General features: G+C 44.5%; 1 protein-coding gene across 3 annotated transcripts in view; it reads left to right on the top strand.

Annotated features, from left to right (window-relative positions):
• Nucleotides 1-15009, top strand: part of LOC147885435 (protein REVEILLE 6-like) — a 75108-nt gene that overhangs the window by 4852 nt on the left and 55247 nt on the right. For 2 of the 3 annotated variants that reach the window (XM_087396747.1, XM_087396744.1), the window contains exon 2: nucleotides 7832-7956. In XM_087396747.1, coding sequence (XP_087252873.1) covers nucleotides 7832-7956 — 125 coding nt within the window. The remainder of the gene's footprint in view (nucleotides 1-7831; nucleotides 7957-15009) is intronic. The other variant, XM_087396746.1, reaches the window with a different exon arrangement.

The following is a 15009-nucleotide window of genomic DNA, read 5'->3' as shown; positions in this document are numbered from 1 at the left end:
ACTCATGTCGATCTTCTGCACTTGGAGAACCAAATACTGCAAGACCAGACTCCTTTTCAGATGCAATCCGCTTCTTGCATTCAAAAATATCATGCCCAAGTTTCCTGCAATAGTTACATCTCTTCTTTTTTTGGTTATCTACCGAAGAAGAGGCACCTGAGAATGATCAGCATGTGAATGAGGGGGTTTACTAGCTGAAACCTTGCCTTTGCCTTTGTTTTTATGTTGGGCAGCGAAGGCTTGATCACTGGCCATAGAAGCATTGCGATTTGCACGACTTTGCTCCTCTTGAAGGAGAAGAGCAACCAGCTGGTCAAAAGAATAATGGTTGGCATTGCCACCTGCAACCAACCTCAATGTAGTAGCAAAGTCCTGATAAGAATTAGGCAACCCATCAAGGGTATTAGAAACAAGCTGAGAATTAGGCATAATGACATCAATATTGGCCAATCGCTCTTTCAAATCCTTCACATTAGTAAGATAGGCATTCATGTTACCACCCTCTTCAAGCTTCAAGTCCTTCAACTGCTTGCGGGGATAGGCAACCCTTGCCTCATTCCGCACCTGATATAAGGATGCAAGTTGATCCCATGCTTGCTTAGCTGTCTTGCAAGACCGGATATGAGGGATAATAACCCTTTTGACTGAAAGAGCAATCAAGGCATGTGCTTTGGCATCATGACCATCCCGCTGAATCTGCTCTTGTGTAGGAGGCAAAGTACATGTAGTAATAGATGCAGCTGCTTTAGAAGAAGCATTAGAACCATCACCTGAAGTAGTACGAGAGGTAGAAGGTGGAGCACTAGCAGCTACATTACATGTAGGTCTAGCCTCAAAACCTGAAACAATGTGCCATAGATTCTTGGCAACCAAAACATGCCCCATCATGTATGACCACATGGGGTAATTGGTGCTATCAAGCTTGTCATCAGCCCCAAGCATCCCTAAAAGATAATCTTTGCTGCTAGCCATAGTGCCAAAATGCAAGGCAAAGGCATCAATTTGGCAAAGCAAATGAGAGAAGGGCCAAATTTATGCACAAGCTTCAAAGCTTTTCATTGCAAATGTGTGGCTGTCACAAGGGGTACCTGCAAATGATGTAGACCCAAAAATGCAGCAAAGAAAGAGCTCCAAATGCGAGCACAAATGATCAACCTTGTAGGAGAAGTGAAAGGGACAGCAAATGGCAAATGAGAGGGCTGTGAGAAGCTGAAATATGATGTTTCAGCAAGAATAAATGCTCCCACAAGTGAGAAAACACCTCAAATTGATTGCAACAGCTGCGATGTGTAAGAAACTTGTAGCCCGAGGTGTTAGAACAGAAAATGAGGGTAAGAGAGCTTCAAAAAAGGCCTCCAAACAGCAACAACGAGCTCCAAACTCCAAAATCAGTGGCTAAAAGTGTTCAGAACAGCAGCAGCAGTGCCCTAATGTCAAAGTCGACTGGTGTAGGTGCTCCAAACTGCAGCAGCAGGACCGAAATCACAAAGGCGGCTCCTTCAGGTGCTTCAAAAGCTGATGCAGTTCACATGTGTGAAAAGGTGCTGATTTGGGGCTGCTGTAGGCCTTGAAACAGCTTGGGGGTAGCAGGAGCAGCTCCAAAATGCTGGAACATGGCCGAAAACAACAAGAGATGTAGAGAAGAGCAGTCGCCTATGCTGGAGGAGCTCTGGAGAAGATTTTCCGGCGATGGAAGGGCTGGAATCTGCCTCGGATAGCTGCAGCAGGCACCAATGCCTTGGGAAATGTGCCGACCAGCAAGGAAATGAGCCAAAATGAGGCTGGAACAGGTCACCAACCGCTTGGGCAATCTGGAAATGGTTGTGGTGTGGATCCTTGACCTGCTCTAATACCACTGTTGGCTATGGCAATCAATGGAAAGCTAAAAAATGAGTGGGAGAGAGCCAAAAACGAGCTGCTGTATTGAAAATGCTGCTACATTGAATGGAGGCTCAAGAGGGAGCCAATATGACCAAACCTATAACTAGGCCTACAAGGCACATGCCAAGGAATAGGTAGCATCTATGGATAGCCCATAGAATGGCCTACATGGATTGCCCTCTTACATTTAAGTAAAGCACATACATGCCTTAATCTCAACTTGCATCTTCCGCTGTGGAGTAGTATTGGCCATAAGCAAGCAACCTACCTCTACATTTTCTAACGTATTTGCCAAACTTATTGATTGTCATGGGCATACCTTTGTTTATTGTTTCATGTAGGCAGGTGGATTGGTGAAAAAAAGTCAAGTCTATATCCAAGTTGTCAAAAAGTTCTCTCTAAAACTTACTTTTAAGTCCACTTTCATTTCTCTTAATTCACTTTAGAATTCCTGTGATGTAAGTGTACATACTTTAAAAACAATGTTTTCCTACAAGCAATATAGCAAGCCTGCTTATTGGATCAATCATACATATATTTACAAAGAAAAGACTCCTATTAAGTATGAAAGAAATTCCGAGAGCAAAGCTCAAGGGAAAAGTATACTATGCGAGGCATACTCTAATAGGGCAGAATTAAACTCCTATAAGAGAGCTAGAAAAAATGCAAGGTTGAGGCTGAAAGTGTCACTTAAACTCTGTGGTAGACTGTGAGAAAAAGAACGGGCAGCTGCTCCACTCCTTGAAGAAAACAGGCCTCCTAGTAGAGGTTGCCCGTGAAGACCCCTGCATGTACGGAGGGTTCCCAGGTTCACCCTTCCCAGTCTATGGCTAGTATATGGACTGATACTATACACACACTGATGGCTATCTAGGCGACCATGCAGGGATCCTCCAGAGCAGCTACAGCCAGGAGAGATGCTTTTTCCAGAGTTTGGAGAGAATCTCCTTTCTTCTCCGAGCCTCCATAAGGTTGAGGTGGCATTTTCATCCTCCACCTTGGATTTTTGTTAGCTCTTTTTAAGCTGGTTTTTTTCCCCCTCATGCATGGCAGGATGTACTCCCGCATTAGAGTTTGCTCTTGCAGTTGTCATTCATACTTAATGTAGTAATCTTTTTGGAAAAATAAATAAATCCCGAGAATGAGACTTGTCACCCAAAAGAACCCAATCTAAAGGTATGGCTACATTAATCTGTGGGATTCTCCCTTCTCTTCCTTTGAGGTGCCTTACTAACTAGAGTCAGTGATCATTTGGAAGGCTTTTGAAGGCCTTCCAAGAACCCACAAAGGAGTAGGACCTCTCTTCCCAACTAGATCACTGCATATATTGAGAATTGCTGAGTGATCTGCCATAATCATAAGTATACTGCCATTCCATATGATAGGCTACCTATCTATCTCTTCCTGAGATGAAGGGGAAACTCTTTGAAGAGTACTCTTGAAGCTGGCCCAAGCTTTCAAGATAGCAGCCATAATATGGGAGGAAGGAGCCTTGAGATGGACTCAGGTAAATATCCACTTGGTACTATTCATCCAATCTCCACCGATAGAAGAGCAAGACTATATGCATCTAATGAAGAAGTTCTTCCAAGTCGTGGCAAGCGTCCTCTGACCACAATCTTGCATAGTAAAGCTTCTGCTCTACAGTCTGGATCTATATATTGAGACCTCCTTCACACGTGGGTAGGATCAAGGTCTCTCAAGCCACCTTGGCTCTGGTGTCTGTTGAACCATCTTGACCACTTCAAAGAAAATTCCTTATAGGCCTTTTGAGCTAAGTGATGCAATATCTATAATGACACGAGCAAGGCCAAACAAACCATGCCGTGGCCAGTGGCACTTGGTTGACCACCACCACCCTAGAAGCCAGGTCAAGTTTGGCTAAGATCCCAAAAAGGAGTTTCCTTGTGATACTCTCCAACACTGGGGCAAATTGCTGGGAAGGAGAGATGCCCATACTATCTAGCAGCCCAAATATCTGACATAAACACCCCTTTGAATGCAAGTAAAATCGAATCATCCCCTAACTTGGAGTGTCTTGGTCATTAATCCAAAAGCCATTGGACTCATTCCCATTAATATGTGAACCTGTTGCCAAACAAAATAAATCGGAGCTTACCTTGAAAGAAGTGAGGTTCTGTGGAGTGGCATTTTAAAAAACAGTAGTATCATCAGCCAACTCACTATCTAAGAGCTCCTCATCCTGTCTCAGGCGAAGTCTCAGTCCAATAACATCCTCCTGAGATATCCAAAACATGCTCATTGATTCAGCCACAACTAAGTATAGGAAAGGGGCAAGAGGCCATCCTGGGAAAACTGATCTGGAAATCTGAAATCTCTCTCCCCTCCCATCTCCAATAAGTGCATGGCTGTGGGCTGATCTGTACAAGGAGGAAACCCCTCTTATCCAAGCATCTAAAATTCCAAAGCAGTGAAGAGGCCCCTCCAGAAAACCTTAATCTACTATATCGTAAGCTTTTTCAAAATCCAAGAGTAGAATGGCAGCCTTTGGCCACTTTGCATAGCCCAATGTGAAGCCTCCTGAAATGAAATATATTATCAAAGATGCTAAAAGGTGCCCAAGAGAGTAATTAGCTTCCATTGAGAAATTAAATTCCTGCAAACCCCTTTTCAAGATAAGATGAATTAGACTCTCTATAGATGAATCAGGTATAATACTGGAGCTGTGTAGGGCTGAGGTAACTTGGTCCCCAATTATATCCTAGAAAGCAATAAAAAATGTGGGTGTCAACCCATTAGAGCCCGGGCACTTGCCCTTGGAAAAGAAAAGTAGTGCAGTCCTAAATTCTAGATTGGTGAAAGGTGCATCAAGTGAAGCTCTCATATCTAGTTTTACCAAAGCGGGAATATCCTGCCATAGTCTACATGTCGTATCATCTTTGGCAGGCATGCTACGATTTGCTGAAAGGAGGGATGCATAAAAATCTGTAGCAATGTGTAAGATGGGATCAAGATCTAACTAAAGGAGCCCGTTTGAGTCGATAAGCTGAGCAACACTTTCGGGAGGGAGTGGAAGTAGTTGAAGGAGGGAGGGGAAGGTATTAGAGAATGTCCCTCATGGGGAGGACTTGAATCTCCCAATGTTTATTGGATGGTGATAAAGCTCTGTGGTGGATAACTCAACACGATTGGCCCATGCAAGTATTCGTGGGTGATCGGTCCTTTGGTGTGATAGCTGTGTGCACGAGATCCATATGTGGTGGTGTATAATGTGGCAATGAAGTCTCTCAGTGGCTAGCTCCTACATAATTGCATGGAAGGCCGTTAAAACTCCCTCTTTTTGTCTCAAGCTTGTACATATGTGCTTGCTTCTTCTACATGCATGAGAGTCGCCAAGCGATCCTATTGAGAAGTCACCAGGCTTGGAAAGTTGGCTAGAGTCTTGGTATAGTCCTGGTATAGGCTTTACAGTCCCTTAGCTGAGTCGGATTTTAGGGTCCTTAGTATACGAACCTTGTGAGGCCAACAAACTTGAAGGGGTGAGGCTCCGTCTACTGTCGGTTTTTCTTAATATATAAAACATTTTGTTCAATTGTTCATGTGGGATGTACGCGCAGAAGTTGTACTGCAGTTTCACTATTTCATGTGAGATCCTTGGAGTTTGAGTGCGTAAGGTGTGTGGGAGATATACTCTATTGCCAATAGAAGTTAGTAGGAGGGTCAAGCTACGAGGTTCATGGAGGTGAAGAAGGTGGAGGTAGAGGCAAAGGAGAGATGGAAGGAGGGAGGGATCTCTGGTAAGAAATTTGAGCCTTGGAACTTGACCTATGTCCTGTGTTACCATCTTTGGTGGAAGACCAAAGAACTCCCCCCTCTATAAGGAAGTTGAACCCTCTGGTTGTTGTAGTTCCAATTGTACTCCCTGTGGAGAGGCCCTCTAGCTAAGGTCCCATCCCCAACTGCTACCTCCAATGGGCCTGTCTTCTGGCTGTTGGCTTGCTCTATCTCCACTCTAGTTCCAATCCCCTTTGATGGGGCGAACCAAGGGGTTTGCAACTTGGGAGGCTGTGTCACCCAAATGGGAACTTGCGCTAAAGGTTTTTTAGGCACCAGAGGGCGAGAGGGAGGGTGGTTCGTGAAATGTGGGCAAGCCCTGGCCAAGTAGCCCATAAATAAATAAATAAATAAATATATATATATAAAGGCACCTTTGGTTCATTTGAAAGTATCGAAGTTGTTGTCGTCAAGGTCTCGAGGATAGTGCCGAAACAACCCATGACAGAGGACGAAGTAAAGCTCTATTCCTTTGGGAGGCTTGGGAAGTGGAGTGTAATGGGATACCACTATGTGTGTTGTATCATTTCCATCTCATCCATCATGAAATCATTGTACAAAGGGATGAAGAAAACCATATGGATTCCAAGACAAACTGGGGCTCTGTTCCCCTAGTTCTCGAGTGGAGTCTAGGGAGCTAAGCTGGAGTAAGAAAGACCCCCCTCCCATACATAGTGATGTCCTAGATGTAAGCTTGCTTTGACCCAATTTTGAACCTGTCGTCATGTGGAGGTAAGGCGAATAGTGTGCCCTGCCACTACTTGACGAAGAAGAGAAACTATAGCTTTTTGCCCTTGTTGTTTGTCCTATATGACTGAGTATGTCTAGGGCGCTGCTATGTGTATTTCTCTATCTAGAACAAGTGGTCACCTCTTGGAAATAAGACCCTTAGCAAATAAAGACCTTCAGTTGCTTGCTTGAAGAGAAGAGGAGGGCAAAAGAAACGGACACACTGGGGGACACAGAAAAGGGGGGAAAAGGAAGGGATGGAAAGAGGAAAGGCACGGAGGGGGTCTATGGGCAGCTCTAAAGGAACTTCCTTGGCTGTCGAGGCAGCCTACGGGGGTTCAATGAAATGGAAAGGCGGCCGCAAGGCCTCGGCTGTTTCGTAGGTCACTTGGGAGGAGGGATGGCTGGGAAGGGGTGAACTGCTGGTTTTCCAAAGTATCCTGCTTACAATGTTCATTACTTAAAGTGCAACTATTCTCTTTCCCTTGTGAAGATGTGCAATACTTTCAGAGTGGGGGCAGTTTGCAGGCTGGCTGGTTGATGGATGGGTATCTACCACAATTATGGAATGCATACGCCAGCGGGAAAGACCCGGTTGCATGCATAGACCCCCAGCAGTAAATTTGAATCAGCTCAGAAAGTGTAGTGCTGCCTGAATTCGTAGGACCGGCTCTGCCAGCCCAGTCGCAAAGGCTGCCACTAGGTGGTGCCATTGGTCTCAGATGGAGAAGCTTTGCCAAGGTTAGTATTTTGGGTGGTAGTGGGCTGATCAAGTGGCTCAAGTTTGAATTGTCCAAGGCCTACCAAGGTTGGTAGTGCTGCCTGAATTCGTAGGACTGGCTCTGCCAGCCCAGTCGCAAAGGCTGCCACTAGGTGGTGCCATTGGTCTCAGATGGACAAGCTTTGCCAAGGTTAGTATTTTGGGTGGTAGTGGGCTGATCAAGTTTGGCTCAAGTTTGAATTGTCCAAGGCCTACCAAGGTTGGCCATGGCCGGCAATCAGCCATGCAAATGTTATTGGGGCTGGTCCAGGTTGGTCAAGGTTGACCATGCAAGTGTCACAACCCTATACATGTATACATCTCAAGTTTGCAAACGATATGTGATTTAATTTTGTGGTTATCAGGCACTGCATAACATTTATGGACCCAATGATTTAGAGATGGTTTCTTCTTTTATTTTGAGATATAGGTATGTGGTTGTACAAATGAAAAGAAAGACTACAAAAGTACTTGTGTGCCTCAGATAGAGCTTCTCCACATAACATTGATGGATCCAATGATTTAGAGATGGTTTCTTCTTTTATTTTGAGATATAGAAATGTGGCTATACAAATTAAAAGAAAGACTACAAAAGTACTTGTGTGCCTAAGGTTGAGTTACACCTCACTAGATTTTTTTCTTGATTCTGCCTTTGAAATTGTGTAGGTTTGATCGAGATTGGAAAAAGATTGAAGCATTTATTGGAACCAAGAGTGTCATACAGGTGGGTTTGGTGTCTCAAGCATGTCCTTTGAAGGCATTATATATCCAGAACCAAGCTTATTATATAGGTGGGTTTAGTTTCTCAACATGTCTTGAAGGCAATATAATTATAACTTTATTCAAATTAACATATAGAATGAATCTTATCATATAGATGATGATTATGTCTTGAAACCAGTACGATTATAGCTTAATGAAATTTACTTATGTAAAACTTACACTATTTATTCTGATTCTAAGCTAGAAAAGAATACTACTTAGGAAGCAAATCTATGTTTATTTTCTCGTGACTATCCAAGCATATGTAGCCATTTGGGGTTAGTAGGATTTCAATGTCTTTTGGGTGGTGGAGAAGAAGAAAAGGAAATTGTGCATACGCGCATGTGCACGCGCATGTGTGTGTGTGTGAATATTCATGTGCACATTCTGGCTCATAAAGGGAAAATGATGCTACAGTTCCTACATGGTGATCACCCTTGGGCTTCTATGATGCGTTTCTGGCTTCTTCACATTACTACTCTTGCTTTTGGCTATTGGCAACCTACTCAATGGGATTTTTCTGTTGGGCAGTATTGAAGGCAAGGTCAAAGGTTGCCCTCTAGTTTCTCAAATGTTTTTGGATTGGAAACATATTCTCTCGTATTTGGCTTGGCATGGTCGTGACTCTTTGCAATGTAACTCTGAGAGCTGAGAGCATCCATTGGTCACGGGTTTTTTCTCCACTGTTGGCTTTACAGGAGCCTAGACGCTCATATTTTCTTAATTCAAAAGGGATCTTCTCTATGGCAAATGCCATTTATGATGATGGCACTCTTGTATCCTTTCCTTTGGCTGCTGGAAAATATGGTTTAGGGATGCATTATTGTCATTTATGGCAGGCAATTACTCGAATGCTTCAGCCTTTTCAGCCAATACTGCCTTTAGAACTTCAAGACATGCTTTAGGATTGGACTCTTCTTCCAGCACGCTCATCCATTTGTCCTTTGAAGCTCTCTCATATTACAGTGTCATCTTTGTACAAAGTTTTGCTGTCTCCACCATGGGCGCCAGATAGGGCTAATCAGATTTGGTGTTTGCATTGTCCAATCAAATGGTGGAGGAAAAGATTGAAGCAGATTTGGCACTCCAAGGTCCCTCTTCCCCAACATGTCTTTTTATGGCATGTTTTGTCGGGGGTTTTCCCATCTAGATAGCTTTTATTATGTAGACGTATTGCTCCGGCTATTTGTCGTAGGTGTTGGGCCCCAAGGGAGTCAGTGTCTCATATTTTTTGGCATTGCCCCGAGACACGGGACTTCTTGGGGATCCTTCGGCAGAGATTGAGAATGAGATTTCCTCAAGCTTCTTTTAGAAAGCTTTTCTGGCTTCTTGGAACATATCCTCGATGGCCGGATTTTGGGTTGTTCTTTACTTGGGTTCGCTACTGGGCAGTTTGGACTCTCTAGAAAGATAGAAACCACATAGTCTTTGGTGATCGTATTTTCTCTACTTTTGTTTTCTTTTGTCGTTCTTTGCAGCAATCGCTCTTTGATTGTCTGCAAACTCACTACATAGACTATGATGTATATTTTTCCTACACGGAGATTTTCTCTTTGATGTGCTTTTTCAGCTTCCCAGTTTTTGGGATAGTTACCTTGTAATATAAAGCATACAAAGTTTTCACAAAAAAAAATAAAATTATGTGTGTGTGTGTGTGTGAGAGAGAGAGAGAGAGAGAGAGAGAGAGAGAGAGAGAGAGATGTATTAACGTCTTCGGGAGACCTCACAAACCTACGAGACAAGGTACAACTAGAAAAGGTAACTCATATAAGCCACTATGGGCTCAGGAAAAGGGCTTGCTAGAGCCCTTGCTGAGTGCTATACTAAGAAACTCAAAAAAACACAAATGTAGTACTCAAAACACAAAAACTTAGAAATCTTTGAGATGACGAGATGTAGTCGAGTGTTGTCTATGATCCTGTTGCCCTGGCTCTGTGGTGGGATGTGAAGATATCATGTATCTCCTCTGTCGGGTCGTGTCTCGCTGTGGTTGGGGGCATGGTCTCCATGATCTCTATATCCGATGAGCCATATCGAGAATGGCACCTCGACTCTTACAGTCCCCTTTGAGTAGAGTTGGGATGATTTTGTTAGAAATGGACCAACAGAGGTTATGCACAGCGGAAGACTGATAGAATAGCCCAAGAGCTCACACAGTGTGTGTGGGGAGTGGAATCACAATCTTCTTTACTTAATGTGCATCATATAGATGTGCAGACTCATCAATAAACAATAATCCAGCCAAATATAGAAGCTACCAAAACAATACATTTCCGTCCAAAACTATGGACACAACAAAAGAGAGATAGATCCAAAGTCCACCAGAGCGTGGTACTTTGATCTTACCACTACTATCTTCCGGATATCTCTAGACTCGAGCCTGTGTGCTCCACCTCGAGCGTATGTAGACTCTCCGTCCTTTGACCTCAGCTCCTTGCTGCCCTAGGAGACAGCCAAGGTACCAGCCCTCTTGAGCTCTGTCTGCAGCAACTCTTTGCCCTTGCTTTGCCTCCTAAATGTAGGCCCAAAGGTGGGGCTTGTGCTGCTCCTTGTCTCCTGGATTTGATGAGTTCTGGATGATTTATGCCCCTCCAAAGGGCTCTTTATATAGGCCTCTAGGGCCCTCATAAATACCGACTGGCCTGCCTCCTTATGGCCGACTCAGTCTGGCTCATAGCCGACTGGGGCAGGCCCTTAAACTGCCTATAAATGGGGGCCCAGCCCCCCTTTTGATGTGTGCAAGCCGACTGGCTGGCCCCCTCCACGCCCCCCTATTTTGGGGCTTTGTGCTGGGCCTTATGGCTGACCAGGCTGGCCGACCAGCAAGCTCCTTGGCCTTATAAAGGGCTCTGCAGCCCCTCCCTTTCCTTGCCATCTGCTGTGCTGTCGCCGGCACCTGCCCACGGACACCCTCCTTATAGGCGCCTTCACTTCTTGTATCACTCGCCATGTCTGCTGCTCCCTGGCCAAATCCAGGCTGAATAACCATAGCCAACTTTCTGTCCATGAGCTCCATTTGTTGCAGCCACCATGAGCCCATGTGGCAGCCCCCTCTCTCTCTCTTCTTAGGTCTCCCTCCCCCATGCTCTCCTCATATGGGGGCTTACAGATGGGGAGGTGACCTTTCCAACACCCCCTCTCACCGACACATCTCGGCCCAATGCCAACACATCGATGAGGATGCTCCAGTAACTCCCTGGTTGTAGTCCTTTGGAACATTTCGATGTCGAAATGTTTTCTTAGATTTTCATCCAGGGGCTCTTGCTCCACCAGGTCCGGTTCTGTTTCCGCACACCATCATGGTACATAGGTCCATCTCTGGTAGCACCTCCTAGCACCACCACCTTCAGTCACTTTCCCGCTTGCGAACTCGAGCAACCCAGATGCCACGATCTTCTAGTTGTCTCCCTCATAATGGAGTCTTCCAGGCACGTCCTTGGCAAGGTCCGCAACAAAAGAACCATCTCAAGAAATGAAATCCCAAGAATATCTCTAGATAACGTGGACCACGAGCTCTCACCGAGCTCTCAACCAAGTGCTCTTCTGGCTTCAATACTCCTTGTCCATCACCTTCCAACAATCTGTGTCCAAGATTTGAAGAAGCACCCACACCCTCACTTCCCCTTCTGCCTTCGAAGAAGGCCCATTCCTTCCAATCTCGCATTACCTGAGACATATGAAGAGCAGATTCTCTCCACAGCATCCTATAAAGGCTCAAATTAAGAATAGATCGTGTGTGCTTGCTCTGAAAGCAAATCATGCACCTCATCGAGGCACATACCAATAGCCTGTGCAATCCTGTATTGTCCCCTTCTGAATTACAGCATCCATCTGAACATGAAGCCCTAGGGCACTCCATGGAATCCACCCTCGTGTCAGTATCAATAGCCACGCACCTGGAAGATTTCAAGCACTCCATGCTATCCTTCACCTTCACAAAGGTCTCCGACTCCCCGTCGACCCACATCTCAATGTCAGACACCATCACTGTGGTCTAGGTCGGCATATCTGACCTTAGTAACACATGGAGATGTCACCAAGAACTGTTCTTCGATTACCACATTAGCTTTGGATTTTTTGTTACCCTCTAAATCTGAGTGTCTTGGTTTTCTGATCCGCCTTCTTCTTTCTACAGTCTTAGCAAAATAGCATGGCAAGCACTTCTTCTTATGCTTCCTCTTCTGGGAAGTGTCCTCGTCATCAGAGTCATCCTTCTTGAACTTGCTACCATTAGGCTTGTCCTTCCCTTTGCCAGTAATCCTTTGCCAGCAATGCCTTGTCATCTTTGTCGTTGTTGTAGAGCTTCTCCCTAGCTTCTTCCTTGAGCAGTAATGGATCCAACTCCTCAAAAGTCAAAGGTTTGGTCCTCTGTTCTGCTGTCATAGTCGTAACGAAGCTTTTGAAACTCTGAGGTAGCCTCCTCAGTACCATCCAGGCTAACTGGCATGAGTTCACCTTCTGACCAACCGATGCTAGATCCCTCACTACCTTGACCTTTGTCAAGTGTTCATGTACCGAATCTCCCTCATCCATATCCAAGTTGTAGAGTTGATGTTGAAGAAGCAAGATCTGGGATGTATTATCTATCTCGTACAGATCCTTCAGAATGGCCCACTCCTCTACTGACATGTCGGCCATCTGGATGTGAGGAAGCACAAAGTCTGCCTTAGTCTCTATGATCAATGCCAGGGCGTGGGCATCTCTATCTTTCCAATCTTCGAGCTCCTCTCCATCTATTGGTATGAGTATCTCCCCGTTGTTGTCCACCATATCCTTCGGCTTCGTCTTCACTCTCGTTGTTAGTTTCCACAGCCTCTGAGCCACTACATGACTCCGGATCTTCACCTTCCAGATAGGGTAATTTGTCTTATCGAGTGGGATTGTGAAAGAAAGAAATCTGGGGGAGGAGGAAGGGAGAGAAGGGGCCGAAGAGGCTTCCAAGATCGACATCTTTGCTGCCATAGTTGCATCCGTACGCGTACGGATGGTTTTTACCTACGCCATCCGTAGGTATGACCTTCCGTACGGCCATCCGAACGTGATTTTTTAGGGAGGGAATCGGGATCCGTACCTTATAAATGTGATTTGACGTGCTATTTTCTATTCCGTATGCCGTTTGTGAAGGCTCCCGACAATGGTCGTACACCTGACTCTCCCATTCCTTCTCTTCTTGCCGACCTTGCTGTCTCAAGAGCCTATATAGGCAGCCCTTCACCCTATTCTTCAGCAAGCAATCCCCTCAGCACTTCACTTTTCATATCCAGCCCATTCAAGTCATTGTGCAGACTTTACCTGCTTTGGAGGTCAGTGGTCACCGTATAGTTGCAACGTGCAGCCTCCCTCTACGCTCTACCTGCTCCAAACGTCAAGGTAATGGATATGGCTGCTCTCTTTTCCCGTTTTGCAGCAAGTGCTCTCTCTTTAGTTGATGCCAGATAACAGGGCAGGGAAGCCCTCTTTTGGAAATTGTGCCTTTGCCTTATTTGCTAGAATTTCAACTCTAAGAAGCCACTCTTGACATTTGATCATGTGTCCAGCATGGGCTCTGGCATCTATAATAAAGTCTATCTTGTTTGATCAATGCTTGGGCACATCTTGAAATTACGACTATAGAAGCCACAAAATTTGCTCGGGAGTTCTTTTGTATGGCCAATGAAAAAACAGGTGCAGTAAGTCCCAAACAAAAAATGGTATTTCAAAGAATAGCTCAACCAGCACTATCTTGGCTCTAAATGAAGGCAGCCTGACGCAAAACTCCTCAAAGGGTGAGGCAACTCCTTCAAGACACAAACTTAGAGCTGAAACTGATTGAAACAGGCCAAAGCTGAAACTGATTGAAACAGGCCAAATTACCAGCGATTTTCTCTGTTTAAAGGGTGGCCAGTAGTACAACAGCTCCAGGAGTTGCTCCACACCAAAACTGAGCTCAAATCCACAAAAAACAGGGGAGCTGATCAAACATGGCTACAGCAGCACTTCTTCGTGACGAAATTCAAGTTTTTCGCGACAAAAATTCTCCCAAGTGCTGGAGGTGCCTGAGAGCAAGGGGTGACCTGCTTTGATACCAAGTGTGAAGTTTGGAGATGGAGAAAGCTCAAAACAGGTCACAACAGCAGCGATTTTCTCTATTTTAGGGATGGCCAGTAGTACAACAGCTCCATGAGCTCAAATCCACCAAAAAACAGGCAGCTGATCAAATCAGGCTAAAGCAACAAATTTTCCATGACGAAATTCAAGTTTTTCACAACAACAATTATCCCAAGAATGCACGAGGTACGTGAGAGCACCTTGGCCATTGCCTTAAATATTACAATATTTCCAATAGTGTCAACTTCTTAGTGCCACATTTAGTCTAGATACATCACCTTCCAAGCTGTGTAGTGGCTAAACTTCCTTTGCTACATCACCCACTGAGCTACATAGCGGCTCATTTACTCACAATTGGCAACACACTCCTTACTGTTAATGACTCGTATTAGTGATGAATTGTGGTCTCTTCAAGGAGTTAATAGTCATGGCTATCGCCTTTCGCTTTTGTTTATAAATCATATGATTTCCCTCTGTTGTTCTTGTAGCTTGTCATGTTGGCTTCATCTACAAAAAAGGTCGTTCTTAATCCTGTATGATTTTTCCCATTTAAGCAAGATTGTTGTTTTTCATTGAAATTTGTGTAATTTGTATACATATGTATATTTGTGGCTAATTTGTCTCAGATTGATCTTCTTGCTTTAGAAATAATAACCTCTTGTTATGTTGATGGTGGTACTGCATCTCTAAAAGTGATGAATTTCTTTCTGGCAGAATCATTTACCTTCTAGGCTTGGCTTTGTTCATACTAATCAGCAAAATACATTTCCTTGAATTCATATCTAGCTTCTATGATCAGCACTATGTGTGCAAATTTTCTAAGATTCCCAATGTTTGGTTTGTATCCTATGATAGCTTCATATGATGTTATGCCTTGTACAAGCTTTGTTGGCAATCTAGATAGCTGAAACGTTCCTGGATTTTGCCCAATATTAAGGTTGTAAATGCTTCTCATTTAGCATTGGTCTAGCACACTCTGCTAGTGTTCTATTCTG

The sequence above is a fragment of the Dipteris shenzhenensis genome, chromosome 25, assembly GCF_047967505.1.
Source record: "Dipteris shenzhenensis isolate YYH24624 ecotype China chromosome 25, Dip_SZ_1.0, whole genome shotgun sequence".
NCBI classification, from domain to species: domain Eukaryota; kingdom Viridiplantae; phylum Streptophyta; class Polypodiopsida; order Gleicheniales; family Dipteridaceae; genus Dipteris; species Dipteris shenzhenensis.
Note: the sequence above shows the minus strand (reverse complement) of the source record. Positions and strands in the feature narration are given on the sequence as shown.